Source organism: Argiope bruennichi, chromosome 1, assembly GCF_947563725.1.
Source record: "Argiope bruennichi chromosome 1, qqArgBrue1.1, whole genome shotgun sequence".
Classification (NCBI taxonomy): Eukaryota; Metazoa; Arthropoda; class Arachnida; order Araneae; family Araneidae; genus Argiope; species Argiope bruennichi.
In genome coordinates this window covers 76,635,747-76,660,010 of record NC_079151.1, presented here as the reverse complement: position 1 = coordinate 76,660,010, position 24,264 = coordinate 76,635,747, and the positions used below count along the sequence as shown (strand labels likewise).

Sequence of the window (24,264 nt, the reverse complement as noted above, 5' to 3'; positions counted from 1 at the left end):
TCCTCTCTCATAGAACGGCGTCGGCCCGTATAAGGTTGTTATCAAACTTTTGACCGACGAGTCATTCCTTAATGTGTTTAAACTGATGAAAGTTTTAGGGTGCCAAGTAAAAGAGAAAGGCCTATGTACCAAATTTCATGACGTTAGAGCTTTATTGCGCTCGTCCAAACTAGTTCAATTAAATTTAAACTTTTCCTAAACTTACAAATTAAAATAATTATTCCAAATTATGACGTGGAGGTGCTCGTGACCACTTTGTCGCACCGCGGAACTCCGAAACGTCACGACGTTGCCGTTGCCGGATTTTCAAACTGATCATTCGGCTTGACAAATACCTCAACATAAGTGGCAGCCACGTCAAAAGTAATAAATAATACTTTCATTTCTGTTTCATATTGTCATGCATTGATTTTTTTTTAATTATTATTATTTTTGTTTACAAAATCATGTGCGTTATGCATTGATGCCCTCTTCGTATATTATTGCCGCTGAAAATTAAATCTGCCTTTTATTTTCAAAATTTCTGCACCACATCAATGTAATTAGAGCGTTCCAGCTCCTACAACAAATTTCGAAGGAATTCCTTGAACTTTTTAAAAATCAGTTTCAAGTAACTACAACCCCATGTAGCGCTAATAAGACTACTTTTGAAATTAAGTTTTGATTTGCAATTCAAATTACTGTATTTGGGAACTACTTGTCAATTTTATCAATCAATGGTTAGGACTCTGAAAATGAATGAATTTATTTGAAATGTATATATGTATAATATGTATTTTGAAATGTTTAAATTAAAAATAAAGAACCTGATAACTGTTGATAGAAATAACTTACAGTGTTTTTATAGCTAGAGAGAGTATATAGTCTGTTGGCAGTCTATGAAACGGTTATTTAACAACACTGTTGTGAATTGAAATTTGGAACCTTGTTTATATTGAAACATAGAAGTTATTCGCTGAAAAGTGGAGGGTTTGAATGAGTATCAAAGAGTTGTATTAAAAGTCATTAATCAAAACTAGGGATTGCAGTATCGGACCAAAATTTCAATACCGGTGTTCGGTATTTTTTAGATCTTAATACCAGGATACCGGTTTTAATACCGGTATTAGAAATTTTAGAAAAAGAAAGAAAACACAGGTGTTTCTTTGTTTTATTTGCCAGTTTTATTAGAGTGTAAATATCACAAAAAAAAATTTGTAATCTATAAATTATAACAGTATATAAAGAATCACAAAAAAGTAAACGAACATCTTATTTATTTAGATCACAAAAAAGTGTAAATATCACTATTCAGTCTGTGATACTATTACAAATTTTTGAAAAGTGATCTTAAAAAACATAATGCATCAATTTTACTGTCATTAAGCCTGAAAAGTAATTTTGTGCAAAAATGACCAGCTGTCGAAAATGCTCTTTCTGCATCTACGCTAGTTGGTGTTACTGTTAGCAATGCGCTATATACTTTTTCCAAGTATTTACCTCTAAATCCCTCATCTTCAACTAAATCGATTTCTCGTCGGATGGTTTTGGATATAGCTGATTTCTGTATTGCATTTTGGTTCGTTGAAATTTTTTTATTTATCGCGAATTCTCATTTTTGTGCAAGAGACAATTCCTTTTCACTATCGATATTAGTAACATCATAATCTTCGATAACTGAACCGAATTCTTCTGAATGTGAATGGGTTTGTGGGTAAAAAATTTTAAGAAAATTTACTATAAACTTAATCAGATTTGAATTGGTTATTTTCGTTTCTTCTTTTTCATTTTCATTCTTAAAATCATTATAATTATGTAAATACCATAAGACATTTTTTATTTCGGTATGCCTTTTTTCTGTGCGATTTTTCAATGTAATATATAATTCTTCAGATAGTGATGTGTGCTGTTCTTTCAGTGACTGCAACATGAAATTTATTCTTGCATTAGCTGTTAATAAATTAGAATCTTTCCCATATAATGCCTGAATAGTCAGTTTTATTGGAAGTAGAGCTGATACAGTTCTGGATATTAAGTCGAATTCACTATCTGAAAAATTAATTTACAGGTTTAAGTCGATTATTGCTTTTTGGATTGGATTTCTCAGTTTCAAAAATCGTCCCATTACTAGGAGTAAACTGTTCCAACATGTTTTAGAATCTAATATTAACATATATTCTGTTTTATTTTCAGTTAGTATATATTTTAGTAATATGTCATTTTTTTTATCGGGGAAAGTTTAAATATCTTAACAATTTTTCGAACTTTATAAATTATAGGAAGCAATTCTTGATGGGTTAATATTTCATCCTCATTAGTAATATCTTCTTCAACAATTACATTGTCATTATCTTTATTGTCAATATCACTCACACTCTTACTCTCTTCAAAGTTGGAATTCGAAGTTTCTATATCCACAGTATTTGTATTCTTCTGTTCTTTCTTTCTTTTCTTTTTTTTCTTTTTAGGTATAATATATCTATTACTTCTAATTGAATTCCATGTCCATAGCACAACTACTGATTTGCACCAATCAACTTTCCAACTTTTTTCATAATTGTTGCTCCATCAGTCGTTATGGATACAATATCTTCTTTCAGGGATAATCCATGTTTCGCATATTTAGATTTAAGCAATAAATAAGACGTTAATTAGCTAATTAATTTTGCCCGTTATGGAGACATGAAAATAAAAACGTATACTATTTTGCTATGTTGGAGATCCTTGAATATATGGTGGAGATAGTTTTAAAAATTTCTAGTAAATACCGGGAAAACGGTATTTAAACTTGTAAATACCGGTATTACAAAATTGTACAAATGGCTCAAAATATCGGTATTCGGTATCCCGGTATACCGGTATTGCAATCCCTAATCAAAACCTAAATTATAGCGTCCTATTAGCCGAGGAGTATCGAGGTTTATTTTATTTATTTATTTTACTTGTCGTAAAACAGCGTTTTACAGTTCTTGCCCATGCTTCTGTAAAACACAATAGTGCTTATGAATGTTTAGAAAGCTATGCATTAACTAAAAAAAGAAAAAAAAAAAATCTGTAGTACATCTTTTTGTTTTGATTTTTTTTTCTATTGCATTTATTTATTTGTCTTTGCTCTAAAATAGCATTTTGGAAACCATAAAATTAAGGCTGTAGAATCACGATACTAGTTAACTTATTTTCTGAAAAATTTGCTAACATAGATTGTATGGTTCTGAGTCAAATATCAAATGCATAAAGCATCACATTATTTAAATTCCTCCTCCTCTTCTCCCATTCTAATTCTTTTTTGGAGTTACTTTTAATTTTTGTATAATAGATTTTAAGTATTTCACTTAAAAAGATATTTGTGTTTTTGAATTTATTTAATTATGTATTTTGTTTTTTAGGTTTGTATCAAAGAAGGTTATTTGATGAAACAAATTGGTTCGTTTCAGGTGAGTAAGAATTTAATTGATATTTTATAGTGTTTTATGTTTATAATAATTAATACTCAGAGTTAATTTTAATAATTTTTTATTAAATTTTTATTTTCAAGTAAACCTATTCATTTTATCAAATCATTTGTATAAAATAGTTTATTGGAATTGATTTTTCAGTAATTAAAAATTATTTTATATAAAAACTTTTGTATACAAACAAGAACGAATGCTCTATGTTAATAAAACTTGATATGGGTTAATATTTTAATTTTATTATTTTGTTCTTATATATTTGGGTATGCTAGTTTTTGGGCGACTTTCTTTTCTACAAACTGAATTGTAAAATAGGCATAAAAATCAGTAAATAAAGAAACCAGATTTTTTTTAAGAACATAATTATACTAATGTACAGTAAATTCTATATTATTGACATGTTTTGAAAGTATTGTGTCTAAAATGTACTCTGAAAGTAATTTCTATTATTTGCAGTTTCAGTAATTGGTCCTATCAACATTTTTTCTTAACATTGTTGTAACTATTTGAAATGCATCTTGAATGTTCTTGCTTTGTATTGCAATTTTTTCATTATAAAACTTTTATGTTTTTGATTTTTAATAGCATGAAATTATTTTTCCTTAACCAGTAATGGATTAGATATCCTTTTTTGTAAAGAATATTTTGTCTACACTACTTAAAAATCAAAAATGAGGGATTTCCTTGGAATTTTTTTATAGAAATTAGACCAATAGTTTTTTTTAAACATTTAAGATTTTTGCTAAAATTTGAATTACTTTTGAATATTGATTTCTTAGAGGACTGAATCAAATTAATATATTATTATGGCATTTAAATTATGTACATTTATCTGAATAGACTCTGGTGTTTAGTGCTAATCTAATTCTTGGTAATCAAATTAACATTATTCATCAAATTTTGTTTTTAGTTAAACTGATGCTCTTTAACATACCATATTCATATGATCACCTTCAACTCATCAGTTTCTCAGATGAATGAATAATGAATATACATTTTAGTACCTTCAACATAGTAAATCAAAATATAAATATTTTTTGAAAGTAGGTCATAGTGTAAATTCTTTAAAGATGTCTATTATTAATTAGGGACAAAATAATAAGCATTAATGGAAGTACAGAACAACTGTCATGGTTAGACTTAATATATTTTCATAACATATAATAAAATGCATGAAAAATATAGTTTTTATGTTTGTATTAAATATTTATTTCTGATTACTCCTTGTTGAAAATTATCAGAGGTAATTGAGAACCTTTCCCTGTTTTTATCAACAAAATCAAAAATGACAATTTTATTCAATATCATTTTCTATTTGAAAATGATAGTGCTTTGTTAAACTCCAAAACATATTGGAAACATGGCTTATTAGTCAATAAACACTGCAACATAAAGACATGACATCACATTGGAAAGGCCAAATGATCATGTTTATAAAACTTTCAAAAGTAGGCTAATAAATCAGTTAGAGATGTATAACTTTGAAGCAGACAAAACTTTGAAGTGTTGCATAATATGAAATTATAAACAATAAACAGAAGAGTTTATGGAAATGTCAACTGCTAGACAGCTCAATCAAACTGACGATGGTGGATGAACTCATTACCAGTTCCAAAAAAAGAAATAAGATTCCATACTTCAAATTGAGGAATATTTTCAGGTCTGATTACATCAACATGTTCTGACTTCTGTTCCTGTTTGACAGCTGACAGTAACCGTCTTTGTGGTAGATAGATTGATGTGAAAGAAGAGGGAGGAAGGGAACACATAATATATACATATTTTGTTTTTTCTCAGTTTGAAACTTTTATCTGGACTATAAATGTATATAATTTTTACAAAAAAATAATACTTATTAGATATTTATATGCATTTATCTGAGCAACATATATATATATAGAGAGAGAGAAAGAGACTTAATAAAAATGACAATAGATCTGCTGCTTGTGAGTGGCTGTAGACTCCACTACCAATATATTCTAATTATATTGATATTCCTCCATCTCACGACAACTTAGGTATATAAAAATGGCAGAATATCTTAAGTTTTCATTTTAAAGATATAACGAAAAAAAATGCTGCCTTATGTCAAAATATGAAGTATTATATTGATTATTAACAAGAACCAAATATTGTTTTGTTAAATCATTTATAAGTTTGATGATGCATTGGGAAATTAATTTAACTAGACTAATGTCTCATTTGGAAACTGGCCATTGAATATTTTGGATATTCCTTACAACATTCCACTGAGTTCAGATAACTAGAGCCGTATTTACAGGCACCACACTGTTTGCACAAACTTATTGCAGCATGATTATGAGATTATTTTACTCTCGAAACTAAATTTTACATGCCCTACATATATAGTCCATGGTTGAGTTGGGTTTGAAATCTGTGATTCTTTAATCTTAAAGACAAGATTTTGTTAGCAGGTCAGTTTGGTTTGGGCAATATAGAAAAGGGCTGAAGCTACAAATGCAAAAAAAGACTTAAACTAGAGTTTATGCATTTAGTAAATAAATACTTACAATTTCAATGTAATATAATTAGACAAGCAAAACTGTACGTTAAGAAGTGCTTTCTCGTAGTATCTGTTCAAATACAGTACAATACAATGGGCAATTAGTTGAAAATGTGAGATTATTCTCATGTTGCTTTTGACATTAATATTTGAATCAAGACTGTAAAATCCTGTTCTGATAATTACTGGAATTATATTGATAATTAATTGGGGTTTTTTGCAATGTGTTTAATTTTCAAACTTGAATGCCTATAAATTATGCTGAATAGTTTTATTATAAAAATGAAAGAATTTGGAAATTCATAAAAAATAAGTAAAAGTATAATGACAAATAAAACATAAAATTCTAAACTTTATTTTGTATCATATTATTTTAAATTTAAAAAAAAAAGGTAAATAGCAAATTAAAAATTGAATTGATTAAACTAAATTTGAGTTTGAATTTTTATGCAAGCTAATGAAAAGTCTGCAAATGTTAGAAAATAGAGAAGAAGAATATTTATCCTGCCTTTTTATATATCCCTTTTTAGAAGATAATTTCATTTAATTTTGAAAAAAATAATTAGGTTAATATACTGTTTTCTCACGAGTAGTTTTCTATTCTCTGTGATGGATGAATTATGAAAGTAGCTCTGAAATTTAAAGATTCACAACCATTTAAATGTTTGTAAATGTGTTTCCATATGTTAAAATGGATTATTATGTTTATTTATTTATTATTTAGCGATGGCGGAGAAGATATTTCAAAATAAAACCTCGAAAATTATATTTTGCAAAAGATAGCAAGGTTAGTATTTCAATTAATTTACTATCTATATTTTCACTTGTACTCTAATATTGTTTAAAACTATTTTCCATTTCTAGAGATCCCTTATTGAAAGAATACAACACACAAATTGTGCAGATTAGGAATAACAGTTTTTGAAATTATAATAACTATATCAGATTAATATACTACCATCACTGACTTTTTAATTAAAAAAAATATTTATATTTTTAATTACCATTCATATTTATTGAAGATAGTATGCTGATAAAATGTTGCTCAATGCATTTAAATAAAAAGGTTGACAAAACTTCTTGAAATAGCTACTGTTGGAAATTTTAAAAGCATCTTGTACTATATAAATAAAAAATTATATATCAATAATAATAATAAACTTTAAACTGTGTGAAATTATTAATATTAAATGTATTATATATGTTTTGTAACATACATGCTTGTATATAAAATAACTTGTTTATAAAGCAGTAATTAGTTTAAGTTATTTATTAATTTAGCTGAACTAATGTGCAATGAATTAAATAATGAATCATGAAGAAATCACAATTAAAAGTAAAGCTAAAAATGAAAGTAACAAACTATTCATGAATGATAGTTTAGAATGAAAGAAAAAAGATTATTATTATTAATAATATTTGTAAGTATTTGCAAAACGAAAGTTTAAGCTGAACTATAAATTTCTTTTTTAAATTCTACTTATAAATTAATGATCTATTTGTTGGTTAAAAAAAAAAATTGGAGGAAAAAAAATACTGTGTTACTAAGCTTCTAACTGAAATTGAAATCTGAAAAGTAGAAAGAAAGAAATACTTAGAATAGATTTTCATTTAGATTTAAATTTTCAAATATATGTCATTGTATAAATTTAAATTTGGAATTAAAGGGAAAAAGAGGAATATACTGTGGTATCAGTGTTTGTGAAATGTGTGCCCTTTATTTAGAATGTAAATAATTAAGAGCAATCAGATGTATCTATTTTCGATTATTTGACTAAGAATTGAAATTCTGTAAAATATATCAAGTGTTTTATAATTTTAAGATGCATTCGATTTAATTAAATGCTTTTATTTTGAACTTTCAGTCTGCAATTTTTGAAGAAGTAGATCTTACTGACTTAAGCATTGCAGAATGTAGCATAAAAAATGTTAATCATAGTTTTGAGGTAAGTAATAATGATTGTCATGAATTGTATTAATATATTACTATACTCTATCATTTTGTCTAAAAATGCTCAATTCAAAAGCGAAAGAATTTTCTCTTTTGCTTGATGTGTTTCAAACATCGATGATTAAAATAGTGCAATCGAACTCGATTTTTAATTCAGTCTGGAAATTTAATCATGTGCTAAAGTTTTGAAATTCATCTCACCCTGCTTTGGAATTAAATTTTTAGACACCAAATTCAGGTTCTAATTTATTTTTAAGCTTTTTCTATATATTTCACTTTCTAATACATTAATTTAAAAATATCAATCATAAAAATATGAAGAAATAAAGGCCAGTACACATCATTTGTATTGTGTTCCCAGTTAGAAACATTGTCTATTTCAGACCTTAGATTCAGATAAATACCTAAATCCAGGCTAAGGTATTTGAAAGCTTTATGAGTACTTATAAAGCCTTTATTACTCGTATTGCAATGTCAGTTTTATTCTCTCGGAATTAGTTAGTTTCCTGTTTTAAAGTATTTTACAAATATTGAATTTTTAGGAATATTTTTTACTGTGTTCTAAATTATCTATTATTTCATTTTCTATTTATTTGATTTAAAAATTTTCATTTACGTGTTATAGGTTATAACTCCATTTCAAAAGTTAATACTTTGCACTGAATCTCGTCGAGAAATGGAAGATTGGATAACAGCCTTTAAGAATGTCAGTAACAAGGATTTTTATGAGGTAATGTATATTTAATATATTTGTTTCGTAATCTACACAATATTTTTAAAAATGTTGCATTAAGGAGTTTTTAATTATATAGGGTGTTGCCGAATTCGACGACAAATTCAGAGAGGTGATAGTAGGCATCAGGAGGATAAAGAATCACAATAGAACATAGGGTCCCAAATGGCATTTATTAGGTGAAGATCGCAGAAATACAGAGAGTCGGATGACTGTTGGAAACTGTAAAAAATTAAGAAAAAAATAACAAATGGTGTTTCAACTATGAATTTTTTTCAAAGTGAAAGCCCGTTCTTAAAACGGGTTTTTTTTTTTTTTTTTTTTTTCCCCCTTTCTCTTGTGCTGGTAACATGTGGATTTGATGATCTAGGGGTTCATAAATTACTGAAAACGAAAAAGTAGTTAAGAACTCACATTTGCAAAAATATTAAACTTGAAGAAAAATAAAAGCTTGAAAATGTAAGGAATGTTATATTCTATAATTTGATATAAGCGTGTATTGTGAGAGCTGGGGAGCTGGAAAGTTTTAAAGATATTTAAGAAAAACTAAAGTGGGAACCAAAGAACATCGCTGCAACTGCTGTTGCTCGCTGTTTTTATTTTTATCGAGCACATGAAAAATTTACATACGAGAAGGCTTCTTCTCGATTACCTTTTTAATAATCCTTGCATTCATAAGGCCATTCTCTTCGCCAGACTCTTTCTCTTTTCGAAGTCGTTTTTGCGATTTTCATTGAATAAACGTTACCTGCGACCTATATTTTCGGGAAATTTTTCTTCTACTTAATGCCTACTATCTCCTCGCAGAATTTATCTTTCGAATGGGCAACTCTCTCTGCGAACATAGGTACTGATGTTGCAGCGATGTTTTCTGATTCCCGTTTTAGTTTTTCTTGAATATCTTTAAAACTTTCCAGCTCTCATAATACACGCTTATATTATAGAATTATTATACAAATATTATAGAATTATTTATATATTATACAAATTATAGAATATAAAATTCCTTACATTTTCAAGCTTTTTTTTTTTTTTTTTTTCAAGTTTTAATATTTTTACAAATATGGGTTCTAAACTCCTTTTTCTGTTTTCATTAATTTACGATCCCCTATATCATCACATCTACATGTTACCAGCATGAAAAATAAAAATAAAATAAAAAAATTAAGAATGGATTTTTATTTTTAAAAAATTTATAGTTGTAACACCATTTTTTATTTTTTTAATTAAGTTTTTACATTTTCCAATTATGGGAACGCAAATGGGCGAATTTTCTACACCATTTGGTAACAATACGTAAATTAGAAATTTTTAATTTCCTTTATTTTGTCTTATTTTAATCCAAAAGTACTTAAGAATGAATCTGAAAGATCGATTAATTAACAATGTTTAATTTTAAATGCATCAAGCACTAAGAAAATAAACAGAATCGTTTGAAATAATCGGCCGAAAATATCTTAAGCCTAACCTCGTTAGCGTGGGGGGAAAAAACTGAAGCCTTATTCGTTTGGTGGTGGGGAAATGAAAATAATTTTTGACGGGAAATTTAGTTTTTAATTAATAATTAAAATTCTAATTAAAAATTCGAAAAGTTAGTTTTTAAAACCATTAAATCTTTTACCATCTTCACTTTTATATTGAGTGATTCTATCAGATTTTTTTCTAATAGGCTAGTTTAACTAAACAAGATAGCTAAGAATTTTACTTAAAACTAAAAAGAAAAAAAAAAGAATTAGTATGTCTGTTAAGTATGCCTATCTTATCTTAATAGAGCCAGTAAAATAATTGTTATATTAAAGAAACGTTTATTCTATTATGGGAATTCTTCAAAAGAAGAATACTGTAATATCTCAACTGCTGTGTTCAATTTTAGGATTGGTGATGAGCAGCCTATCAGTTGATTATGATGTGTTTACTTGCAATAGGCAAGGTTTAATTTTTAATTAACACATTCATTATAACTCTGATATACATGATGACTATTTTCTCCTTCATTTACTTTTGGCTGCACGAAGTAAAAGTATTACATGGAAAGGATGAATATAAATGTATATAATATACCAATCTTTTTTTGCTGCCATTCAGAAAATATTCCTCACTTGAGTGAAAAATGTATCACATGTGGGGTGAAGATTATGTTGAAGTTTGCATTTCTATTTCTGTATTATAAAGCATTGTTTTTCCCTGATTTTGCTATTGTATTAGGTTTGTTTAAGATACACCATCATTGTTTTGAACTATAAATGTGTCATTTTCTGTAGCAAGGCCTATCATTAATTGCAATAAAAAATAAATGTTACTTTAAATTATGCCACTGGTAATTCCAAAATTGTTGAATTGTAGGATATACAGTTTAATAATTCTTTTAACTTTGTTACACTTTATTCTCTTTATTTTACCCTCAATAAAAAATTTAAAACATTTCTGTCCTGTTTATGCGCAGCAAAATTAATTTATCTGCGTACTTAAAAATAATTATTTTCTAATTGCTTTACTTACAACTTCATTTAAACTTCTAAGTTCTAGAGGGTTTAGACTTTTCTGAGCTTCTCAGACTGTCATTTCATTACTTTAATTATCCAATATGAACTACAGTATCACAGTAAAGGTCAAATAGTTCAAATTAATTCTTTCCCAACTAAATTTTGCTAAAATTCTCTTTTGAAATTTCTAAACTCTGAATGCATTTCTACATCATTTCTTTTACTGATTTCTGTCTCATCTGATGATGTTGATTGAATTGCTGATCTTGGTTCAACAGAGAACTTTTTAAAAATGTTAAAAATTGGACATTCTGCCTAATCTTGAAGAAGGTGGAATAATTTCAAGATAACTTATTTTCTGCTCATTTTCTAAACATATATATATATATATATATATATATATATATATATATATATATATATATATATATATATATATATATATATATATATATATATATATATATATATATATATACATATAAACATCTGGTATTGTATTAATTTTGAGTAATACTATCAACTTTTTTTTTTGTAGCTTTAGGTTACAAAATTTTTCTTTAAAAAAAAAGGGATTCTAAAAAAGTTTAATGGAATAATTTCTTACATTAATTTTAGGGTACAGATAATCAAGAGTTTTTATCAGGACAGCATAACTGGTGTATAACAAATCATGCTCGGCCAACATTCTGCAATGTATGTCGTGAAGCTTTACCTGGAGTACGGTCTACAGGATTATCTTGTGAAGGTATATATTTCTATTAAAATGTAACTATTTATTTAATTCTTTCATTTGTTGTATTTGTTATAGTTAGTATAAGACTATGAGAAAACATCTACTATTTGAGTTGATAGTCCATAATTTTGATGTTTGTTTCAAATGTATAGACTGTCGAATTTGCATGGATAGTTTTGTTATTTCTGCTGGAAAGAAATCAACACATTATTCTAAATTTCTTCTCTCATAAATGTTCGTTTTTGTATAATACATTATTGTTATGAAAAACTAAATATGCAATTATTTTGTAATAAGAGATTTTTCAAACTTGTCATTAGTAAATAGTTGTATAAGAAATACCCAGTTTAAATATAATAAACTTGTTTTATTTAACAGAATTTATTTAATAAAATTTAGAATGTTTTAAATTCTATCTTTGATTTTACATTTGAAAATTGATATCATGTTTTTATTTTGTAAAAATCCATACTAGTGATTAAATTTTGAGTTTATCAAATCTTTAAAAATGTCTGATCAAAACTAAATTTGTTGGCATATATGGGGGGAAAAAATTAGGTTTAATTTTTAACTTTTTCTTAGAAATATTGTTTTCTAAATATTTATCTTATGAAATCAAACATTCTTAAAATCTATCAATTATTATTCATTTAATATTTTGCTCATATTAGTTATTTTTATAATAAATTATTCCTATTAATTTTCTGTATGCATGATAATCATATTAGAATTTATTTTTTTTTTAAATTTTGTTTTAAGTAATAGAAAATACACTCCCATTTTTTAATTCCAGTTTGACTTGAAATATTCAATAAAATGCTAAGAAATCTAATTTTTGTTCCAACTGTAATTTTTAAAGCCTTAAATAGAGATTTTATTTAAGAGGATTTCATTTTGAAAGTCTAATATTTAAGATTCTTTATTTAGACATGAAGATGAAATGTTAAATAATTGCTGTGACTTTCATTTGAATTTTATCAGATACTTTTTGGCCTAGATACATTCAGCTTGGAATGATATATTCTGTTGCAGTTTTGTGTATTAATGTTCACATAGTTTTATCTATTATTTTTTAACTAAATAGTTTATTTTTTTAAATATTGGTCAAGATCATTTTTAATTTGATTATTTATAATTTATCAATTTAACATTTTTTTTTCTTTTATGTATCAACTAGTATGTAAATTCAAAGCCCATAAACGTTGTGCCATAAAAGCTCCCAACAATTGTAAATGGACCACATTATCTTCTGTTGGAAAAGATATTATTGAAGATGAGGATGTTGTAAGTATTCTTATTTACTCATTTTTTTAAATCTTTTTTCCCCTCTTGTTCAATACATTCTGTAAAAAAAATTTCATGAATCATTTACTAAAATATTTATTTAATCATTTAAATTTGTTTTATTGCCTTCTAAATTATACACTAATTGGGGTAGTATACATATGTCAAATATTAAGCTGTTTGCAAATACTTACTGATAATAAACTTGTGCAGATCTTACTTAATGATTTTATATGACTTGAAACTCCATTCAGGAAATGGCAGTTTGAATTTAGAGACGATTAAGAAATTACTGAAGGATATTCTCAAGGAATTCGATTCTTAATTCGTGATATTTATTGCATTTTTGGCTTTGAAAAAAGGGGCCTTAAGTGTGTCACTTGATGTTTTGTATAATCCATAAGATTTTTATATAAATATTGTCCTTTATTGTGGATATTTTCTAGTAAACAATTTATGATGCCATAATAATAATCTTTATTGATTGCCTATCCCTCTGAATTGAATTTCATGTAAATTGCATTGATGGTAAATGAGGAAAACCTTCTTCATTTTGACATTTGAATGATTTTTAATGTAGTTAATTAGATCTTTGCATTCTTTTCATCTTCCATTCCAAAGCTTATTGACTAGTTTATTTATCAAATTAATGAAAACCATTTCATTACTATTTGTAATGTGTTTTATAAATATTGTGTGATATTTGGAACATTGCTGTCTTAATATTGTTTTCAATCAATGTTCTTTTTTCTTTTAAATTTTTTTAATAAAGTTCCCCCCCCCCCTCATTTATTTTTGAATTGTTTATTACATCCTGCATGCCTTAATATTTTTAAACCAAGTTCTTAATAATGTATTTCATTTAAAAATTTGTATTTATAAGCAATATATAAGCTTTTTCATAGGATTTTTTTTATTCCTTGTAGAATTTAGCTATGCCTCATCAATGGTTGGAAGGTAATTTGCCTGTAAGTGCAAAATGCAGTCTCTGTGATAAAACTTGTGGAAGTGTATTAAAATTACAAGATTGGAAGTGCCTATGGTGTCGAGCTTTGGTAAAAAAAGTTTTGTATTTTTATGTTCAAATAGTTCAGTGTGTTGTCAGTTATATTTGTTATGTCAGAATTTTAGTTAAATGTGAAATATTTTAAAGTTAATATTTCAGAATGTAAATAAGACTGCAATATCCTGTAACTTTATATCCTGGTATTAGTGGGTAAAGAAATAAATTCCGACTTTTTTGTTATCCATCCTGCATTTCTGTAACATTAAGCCGGATGCTCGAAAGTGTACTCTTAACGATATATAGTATAAAAATGTTATTTATATATTAATATACTTATGATTATTTTAATAAATTTTTGATGAGTACTCCAAATTATTTCAATTTTTTTTCTTTTAATAATTATTTATCATTTTTTAATTTTTAAATATTTATAAAATTATTTTCTGTTGAAGGATTGTCTAAATTTCAAAAATGGACACCTTTATTTTATTCTAAGCTATTATAATGGGGGGGGGGATTTTTTGCATTTAAAATATATTTAATTATTTTAAAATCATTTTGAATGATTTTTCTTGATCACAATATTAATACTGTCACTAATTCTTTTTTTTTTTCCCTTCTTCCTTTGGTATATAGGTTCACCATACAAATTGTAAAGCTCAATATCCTCAAAAATGCCCACTTGGAGTATGTCGTGCATCCATTGTCCCACCTACTTCCCTTCACAGTATTGGAAATGATGAATCTTGGGAAGCGATCTGTCCTCTTGGTTGCAGCCCATTGTTGGTATTTGTCAATTCAAAGTCAGGTGATAATCAAGGTGTCATGTTTCTCAGGCGATTTAAACAACTGCTCAATCCTGCACAAGTCTTTGATCTCATGAATGGTGGACCCCGCCTTGGGTAATTTCAAACAATTTAAAGTGCTTTCAGTTTTGGTATTTAAGTTACAATTGTTTATTTGATTATTTATAGTACATAAAATTTTTATGTGTTTTTTGCAAAATAGCAATTTTATTTTTTTTACATATTTGCATATTTAAAACGCTTTTCTTTTCTTTTTTTTTTGGTAATTATTAATGTATTTAAATAACATTTTTGTTTTTCAAAATGAACATTTTAAAGGGAGTATTTAACAAATGCACAAATTTAACTTATGGTATTCAATGTGTATTACCTCTAAAATACATATATATCTTGATGTTTCTGCTAATAACTATGCTATTATATCTAAAAAATACTTATATTTTAAAGTATAAGTTCTGTTCAGATTTATTTTGTTTATCAGACTAACATCCAGCTGTATGGCAGTATAGAAAATTAGTATCGAAAATATTATTATGTTATTTGTCATTCCTGTGCCATCTATTACATAACTGAGTATTTTTCGAATATCTTAGATTACAGATGTTTAGGACATTTAATCCTTTACGTGTTTTGGTTTGTGGAGGTGATGGAAGTGTTAGTTGGGTTTTGACTGAAATTGATAAACTTAGCATGAATAAACAAGTAAGCATTTATTATTTAAAGTTATATCATTAGTTTAGTTCACTAAAAAATCTACGTAGGATGATAATTCCTTTTTTATGTCAGATTCTTTAAATTTTGTGAATTACTTTATTATTTAGCTACTGTTAGAAAAATAATCCGAGTCTGTTGTAAATAAATTTCTTTTAAATTTTTTATAGTGGCCTTGATTTAAGAGATTCAGCTTTTCAAAACCCTCTCTCTCTATATATATATATATAAGGCAATGTTCATTTGTGTGTATCTTCTATTGACTAAAAAACTACTGGACAGATTTTATTCAAATTTTGCATACTGATGTATCTAAGGCCTCTGATGACATGGAAAATTTTTCGCACATGGGTGTGTGTTAAACTATTTTCCCCCATATGGAATATTAGAGACTACGCGATATATATATATATATATATATTTCCCCAAGCCAGTGAGACAATGCTTAAAAGGTGTTTCGCCAGTTGTTTCGAAGGATAATATTTATTTTTTTAGTGCTTTTAGCATTAAAAATCAAATAGTATTAATTAATCGATCTTTCAGATTTATTCTGATGTACTCTTGAATTAAATCAAAAAAGAATAAAGAAAATAAAAATTTTATTATTTTCATGTTCTATAAAAAATGGAAAATTAAATTTATTTTAATGCATGCACAGTGTGTTATTTGCTTTCTACGGAGAGTAGTGCATTTTTTAAAACTTCTTATATTCAGTACTAATTAAAATGATTTTACAGCTGTACTTCTTTCTTTTAAAATTTGTTTAATTTTTTATATAGTGAAATATTATTCGTAATCCATTATCATTTGTTCTTATTTCACTGATTTGAATATCATATATAGAAATTGAATGATTTTGAATTTTAGCTTGTTATTCTCATTTTAATAAAGAGTTCAATGATTAAGTGTATTTAAAAATTTACACATTCAGTAGTGCCAGTAGGCAAAGCTGGTTATATCAGCTAACTTTATATATAAAAAAATTTGGTTATATTTAATTATATTTTAAATAATTGCAGACCGTGTTTAGCATCAAAATTTCTGTAATTCTTTTTATTGCATGATACTTTTAAGAAAACTTCCTTTAATGTGAATTTTTTGATTTTCTTGTAAAGTAACAGAATAATAAATCATGATTTTTTTTAATGATGTCCAGCTTAATAATACTCTTAATGTGACAATCATTTTTATTATTACTAAGAAATGATTGAATAATTAAAAAATAATTTTTTTTAATTATTATGGATGTGGAATTTGTTTTCCAATTTTTTTACCTGAAAGACTTAAGAAAAAAGATTTTTCTTAACAAATCCCTTTACACTAAAGAAGGACCTTATAGTCACTGTATTTAGTTTTCAGATTAGTTTAATTGCATTAATATTGTGATTTTAATCTCCTGAAAATTGTTTTTGGACAGATTAAATTGTAAGGAATAATGAAACTATTAAAACAACATCTGATATCGACACTCATTTCTCCATGTTTCCATGTGACAGCAGGTGTATGTTTGAACCTGATATATTTAATATATAGCAAGAGTGTATGGTGATTACTTTTTAGTGAAATCAATTCTTCTCTGCAGCCTTAATTTTCAGAACATATTTGAAGTTTCTAGAAACACATAACTAGTTTTATTAATTATTTTTATTAAAACTATTCTACAAATCACTGTCCATGCCAAATAATGAATTGCTACTTATAGGTACTTGCTTCTTTTACAGAGATCATTTATTTTATTTGAAATTATGATTTTATGAAGTGTAATTCAGAGCTCATTTTTATGTGGAGTCATTACAGTTGTTTGTAAAATACTTGAATTAAATATTTTGGTAATAGCACTAAACTTCTGTTGTAGTATGTGAGCTGAAACTGCCAATATCTGAATGAAAATTCAAAGTAATGTTGAAAAAAGTAAACTTTTAAAATGACCTCTCTGAAATTTTCTTACAAACTATCTAATAAAGGTGTTATCCCTCCCCCATGCATGCATAAAAATGTAGACTTTGGGCAAGGCTGTGAATGCCACTCTTGTTTAGAATTTCCTGTGATTAATTAGTGGGATACAGTACCAGAAAAACGAAGATATTCTTTTGACTCCTTTTTTTCCTCTGGAAAAATATGGCATAGAACTACAATTGAGTATCAGGGTCACATACCAAATTTAATTTATTTAAATTCCTGCATTTTGAGTCATTCATTAACTCTCCGACAGATTTCATTCAAAATTTCAAAAAAGTCTCCAGTTGTGTTGCTAATACTGTGAACCAAATTTCATATACAGATTGTTATATTTTTTTTAATTACTGTGTTTACATGCATGCCAAAATACAAATTGATTATCAGTCAATCCATTAATGCATTTGTTTCCAAATTTGATATAGATCTATATTTTAGATGCTAAACCAATGGACCAAATTTTATCTACCTAGCTCTTTGTGCTTAATGGATATCATGCTCCTTTGTAATCGGACAGCCTCACATGCTGAGTTCCTCTGAATGGATTTCATTCAAAATTCACAAATTCGGGATATGGCTCACAAAGTGACAGAGTTCCAAAAATGTATTTTCAGATTCAGCTTGAATTTTTATGAAATGTGGAAATTTCTTAAAACCTTAATGGCCATTTTTTTTCTTTTTGCCATTATAATAATTTCTTTTTGTATACTTTGTGTATGAGAATATAAAAAGTATTTTTTAGTGAAAATTAATGAAGTCAATTTATTCAGTAAATACATTCTCTTATTAGATATTGCAATTGCTTTTAATGATTAAAAACAATTGCTTTCAAATTCATGCCATGTCAGCACAATGGAAATCAAAATATTGAAATGTTAATTATGTTTAAGGGGATTAATTTTTTGAAGGCATAATATTGTGCGCAAATTATTTTCTAGATTAAGCTTGATCCAACTGCATTTCTTCGAAAAATCAAAACTGGACATAAATAGTCATAGTTTATGGAAGAATTATATTACTGATAAGAACATCTGAAGGTTAAATAGTAATTTAATTCTTAAAGGAGTTTCTTATTTTCACAGCAGATACAATTCATTAACAATTTTTCAGTATTATATAGAAACAATTAAATAAGGAAAGAATTTCGGATATTTTAAGTCAAGGTTTTATCATGATTATATAATTATTTTTTTGAAATGCAAAATGTATAAATATGATCTGAAAAGACATCTGAAATTATTTATAAATTTTTAAAAAGTTTATGCTTTTGCAGAATATTAATTTAATGGTTAATTTTTTTTTCTGAATTTTTAATTTTAGTGTCAGGTAGGAGTATTACCCTTAGGAACAGGAAATGACTTGGCTCGGGTATTAGGTTGGGGTTCATCTTGTAATGATGATGCTCAGCTTCCTCAAATGTTGGAGAATTATGAAAAAGCTACAGTCAAAAGCCTTGATAGGTAATTGCAATATTTCTTTTCTGATATCCAATGTAAATTTTCTGTAATTGAATATAGAGACTTTTAAAGGATTATTTATGCTTTTGAGAATTTTCAACATCAAATAGAACTAACTTTTAAGGAAGAGTTAATAAGTACAATTGTGCGGCTGGTTTATTTGATAATCAGTGATTTAGATAATGATAGTTAGTCTGTCAATGTGAAAAACCTCTTGTTATAAAGAATTTAAAGCAGGTATGACACCTTTCCTTGAATATGAGTGTTTGAGTCATTTATGGAGATCAATTAATTTTTTTATGTAATAATCCTATAATATTTCTAATATATAAAAAAACTTTGTCTATAAATATATTCATTTTTTTATTTAATTAATGATAATTGACTTTTCAGTGTAATAGTTTGCCTGAATTACATTATTTTATCAAGTTCAGCTTTTATTTATTTATTTTGTTCCAAACCTGTGTCTGTTTTTAGGAACTAAATTTGAAATAAATTTAGGTTAGAAAATGAAATTTTAATTTTATCTATAATATTAGTTCAAACCATTTAAACTTCCTTTTGATCACAGTAATTGTTTTGTGCTCCTGTTTTAAAATCTGCATGAGCCATTAAAAAATTGAATTGGGCTTTTTCATTTTTTTAATCAAAAATTCAGCTTAAGCAGACAAAATTATAACTTGTAATTTATTCTATGTAGAGGCTCACAAATTATTGCAGCTTCATGAATTTACAATTTGAATAATAATTTTGATATTTTATTTATTTACTTACTATTTTTTTGCATTTTTATTACCATACCTTTTAGTTCTTTAATTAAATATTGCATGTCTTGGATGTATTAAGCTGAATTTGGATTGCAACTTCTTATATGCTTTTATTAAATTCGACTTGATGATTTGCTTTTTTATTTCATTCATTCATTTTTGAAGTTTGTAATTTTGTAACAAATTATTCGCTTACTTCTTGATGCACTGGAGAATGTATATTTAAATATTCCTCGTGACAATCGATTATTTTATTATTTCAGAATTTAATTATGAGCTAATCAAGTATTTTTAGTTAAATTTTATTTGTTCTACCAGATAGTGAATTTGAGAAAAATGTAATTTTAAGATACTATAATATATGTATTAATGGGTTTTGAAACATATGAAAAATAAAAGAATTCCAATTTTTTAAAAGTGTTCTTTAATTTATGTATTAAAAAGTGGGTTTTTTTTTTTTTTTTTTTTTTTTTTTTCAAAAATTTTGTGGTGAAAATAAAAATTTTACAACAGTAATATAAGGAGACCAAAGCTATTAGAAAGGAATTTTATATGTATATATGTATGATGGAAAGGAATATATGTATGATAAAAATTCTTATTTACTTAAAATATTTCTGGCAGTACTTAACAATTTTATTGGGAGAAAATGTAATAAATTTTATTGTTGCACTTTTGTTTCATATTTAATCACTGTTCACATTCATTTAAGAAATATGCTTATTATATTTTTAGAAATTATTAGAAAATTCCCAGAACCTTTATTTTTGTTTGTGACATTTCTTATGTTCGTTTATTCCTATAGAATTTTTCATGTGTATTCCTACTATATTTTTAGTTAAAATTCTGGAATTTTTGGTGTTTTCTGTATTTAATCATCATTAGAATATCAGAGAAATGCTCAACATCTTTTTTTATTCAACATATAGCATGACTAAGTTATTAACTCAATTTACTCAACTGCTTTAAATAGATTATCCTGACGTTAAATGATTTGAATAATATATTTGTCTGTATAAAATATTTGAATTGCTGTTGAAGTGAAAAGATAGAATGAAAATAATTTTGTTAAAAGTTGAGATTTATAGTCAATAAGCATTTTATTCCACCTAAATTTCCTTTTAATGAAATCAGTTGACTGTATTTAGTCACTCTAATTATTCTGTCACTGCACTAATATTAAGTTTTTATTATTATTATAATACCAAAATTTTTAGATTGCTGAATTGACATTTATTTTTCTAACTGCTGAGAAATTTTCACATAATTTCTTCTTTCAAATGCATCTGAACATGTTTTTAATAAATTATTTGCATTATGGAAACATAACATTATTTTTACATTTTCCAGTTTCTTTGTATTAAATAATAAGTAATGTCGTTTCCAATAAGAGATAAAAAATAATGTTGCTTATTAAAAATTGTGTTAATACATGTGGTCAGGTTTGCAGAATAAGAATCTCAACTGTGCATTATTTCATAACAATATTTCTTGGGTGATAGATTAAAAATAATTTTTCCTGTGTTCTTGCATTCAGAGTTATATATATATATATATATATATATATATATATAAGAAAATTTTTGGCCAAAAGGAAGACACTTTCTGAATGAACCTCAGTTTATTTTATCACGAAATGCATGCTTTATACAGAAAGATGAAGGTGGAACATGTATGTGTGTACCACAAGACAAAGGCAAAAGTGACAAAATTCTTTCATTTAATGGTTTTACTACAAGATTCCAATGGAGATTTCTTTCACATGTGTTAACTGAGGAAAAAGATTCTTCAATATCTTTAAAACAACTTTGCCAATAATTAAATAAAAAGTGAGCTTTGGATCAAGAAATAAGAGGCAATTTTACAATAAAGTAACATGGACTAATTTAAAATAAAAAATAGAATATTAATTAGAACTTAAATTAAGAGGTATCTCTCTCTCTCTCTCTCTCTCTCTCTCTCTCTCTATATATATATATATATATATATATATATATATATATATATATATATATATATATATATATATATATATATATTCAAGTTAACAAGGATTGGATATATTTATTTTGAACTTTTTTCAGGTGGTGTATAATGACATATGAGAAATCCATGATCACTCCTAGGAAAACCTCAGGTCCAGTAAGTTTCATATCTTTTTAAATTTTAGGAATAACTTAAGATATGGTAATTTTTTTCTAATAAATTCTAGAAATTCTCATGTTTATGGGTATTTTCTGTAATAAATTACATTTTAATCATTTAAATAAACTAAAGTGAGAACTTCTTTAAAAAAAATATGAGGATTTTCTTTTTGCTGTTGTTGTTATTGTTTATTAAAGTAAAAGCTTTTTGTTTCATTTTAGAAAACTGAAGATCTATCTCCTTCATCTTCTAGTGATAATGATGATTCTGTTGACCGATTTATAGCTACAGTGTTCCAATCTGATCAGCCTTATTTAGTTATCTCTTCTTTAAAGTATGATTTTTATAAATTGGTTACAATTTTATGTTGAAAATTCTTAACATAACCTTGTAGCATTGTGCTTTCTTATATAATTATTTATTGTAATATTATAGATATGTCCTGTCCTTTTGTTATATAATCTCAAATTTTTTAACACTGTATTCTGATTTTTTTAAGTAACCCATTTATATATACATCACTTGATTTTGTATGCAATCAATATTTTAGGAAATATAATTACTTTTGAATATTAAACTTAAAGGTCCTTACAAAACAAATGTCATACATTTTTTTTTCTGTAAGAATAATATTTTATGAGCACTTTAAATACATATTGCTTAAAATTATACACAAAGTATGTTCACTGTCAAATCAGAGAGCCAAACATTATAACCACCTATCTCAATCTTTGTTATAATGAGCCTGGACCACTTGAGTTTTTGATATACTTCTGAAGGCATTACTAACCATTGTCCAAGAACAGGCTTGTCATTTCACAAAAATTGTATGGGAAATCATGAACATGGTGGAATCATCTTATGAGAGCATACAATTGCTTAATTGCATTTAGTTATAGAGAATGAATTTTATTTATCAAGACTGGCTAAATTTTTTAATCCATATAATCAAGATGATGTTCTGAGTCATGGTCTTACAATTTTGACTTTTTGGCAGGGTTTACTGTTTTGCTTCTGTAGTCTATTTTCCTTTAGAAGAACTTATACCATGATAGTGTGGCTAATCTGCAATGACCACGTGCAGATTTTGATCTTTCATTGATAAGATGCAAGAGAATCCAGGTTTGGTCTGTCTAAGCAACATTTTCCCCATTGCTCAGTGATGATACTCATGTACCCATCAATTGATTAGGGAAAGCAGTTATATAATGAATGATGAATAATCTTTTACATTTTTCCCATCAATAGAATGGATATATGTTAGAAAAACACCTGCATAAGCATATGATCGTGATTGTCTCCTTCCATCTGTCAGGCATGGAAGTGGATCTTTCATGGTGTGGGCTGTGTCTTCATAAAGAATCATGCAATATTCTCCAAATACTATTTAGCACTTGTAAAATTCAATTCTCAGGCAAACCCAACTTGTATTACATGCCAGAAGTGACCCTATTCCTTTTTTAATAAAGATTTTTATATTCATTTTTGGCCTTTCTACCCTTTTTAAAATCGTCTTTATATTGGAAAATAATTATCATAATGAAATCTTAAAAGTATTAAATACTTCAGATGTTGGATATATTTATCGTTTTGAAACTGTGAAAACTATGATGCATCATTACTTAGAAGATTAGGTTCAAAATTTCTTGCGATTGATCCATTTTTTTTATTTCCATATTTATTATGTGTTTGTTGCATCGGTTGGTTACTTGCAGAATTCTAGGATGGCAATAATCACAATGTTTTAATTCATCATTGTGTAGTGGTAAACAATAGTTCTTTCTAGCGATTTGTCATATCCTATAATAATATTAAATGCAATACCCATTAACCGATGTTTATTTTAAAGGGACCTGTTTGAATTTTGAATAGCAATTTAATGATATCCTTTTTTAAATGTAACGATACTAAAATTAAAGAAAAAATTAATGATGTTAATTGCCATTTATTTTTAGCTTCTTATTGAAAAATGGAAACAAACTTTTAGCTAGAGTGACAGCTAAAATGAAAGAAAAGTCTGGAAATGTTGATGAAGACATCTGTTACAAAAAAGTATTCATTTTTTTCTTCAATAATATTTTTATTTATTTATATTGTAGCTTGGTAATTAGAACTGTCACATTTTGCAAGAAATATTCTATACAAAGATTTTTATATTCTTTTAATCTTCAGAAGTAAAATGTCATTCAATCAAATAAAATTAATCAATTTAAAATTCTTTTTCATTATAGTAAAACAAATATTTTCACAAAAAAATTTTTTTTTAATTATTTA

The 24,264-nt window shown here is 26.3% G+C and overlaps 1 protein-coding gene across 3 annotated transcripts in view; it reads left to right on the top strand.

Moving 5' to 3' along the window:
* LOC129989277 (diacylglycerol kinase delta-like) overlaps positions 1–24,264 on the top strand; it is a 100,966-nt gene that overhangs the window by 47,586 nt on the left and 29,116 nt on the right. For all 3 annotated transcript variants that reach the window (XM_056097824.1, XM_056097740.1, XM_056097906.1), the window contains exons 2-14: positions 3,366–3,413; positions 6,680–6,742; positions 7,821–7,901; positions 8,532–8,636; positions 11,741–11,870; positions 13,036–13,142; positions 14,069–14,197; positions 14,785–15,050; positions 15,548–15,656; positions 18,942–19,081; positions 21,930–21,987; positions 22,212–22,324; positions 23,946–24,042. In XM_056097824.1, coding sequence (XP_055953799.1) covers positions 3,366–3,413; positions 6,680–6,742; positions 7,821–7,901; positions 8,532–8,636; positions 11,741–11,870; positions 13,036–13,142; positions 14,069–14,197; positions 14,785–15,050; positions 15,548–15,656; positions 18,942–19,081; positions 21,930–21,987; positions 22,212–22,324; positions 23,946–24,042 — 1,446 coding nt within the window. The remainder of the gene's footprint in view (positions 1–3,365; positions 3,414–6,679; positions 6,743–7,820; positions 7,902–8,531; positions 8,637–11,740; positions 11,871–13,035; positions 13,143–14,068; positions 14,198–14,784; positions 15,051–15,547; positions 15,657–18,941; positions 19,082–21,929; positions 21,988–22,211; positions 22,325–23,945; positions 24,043–24,264) is intronic.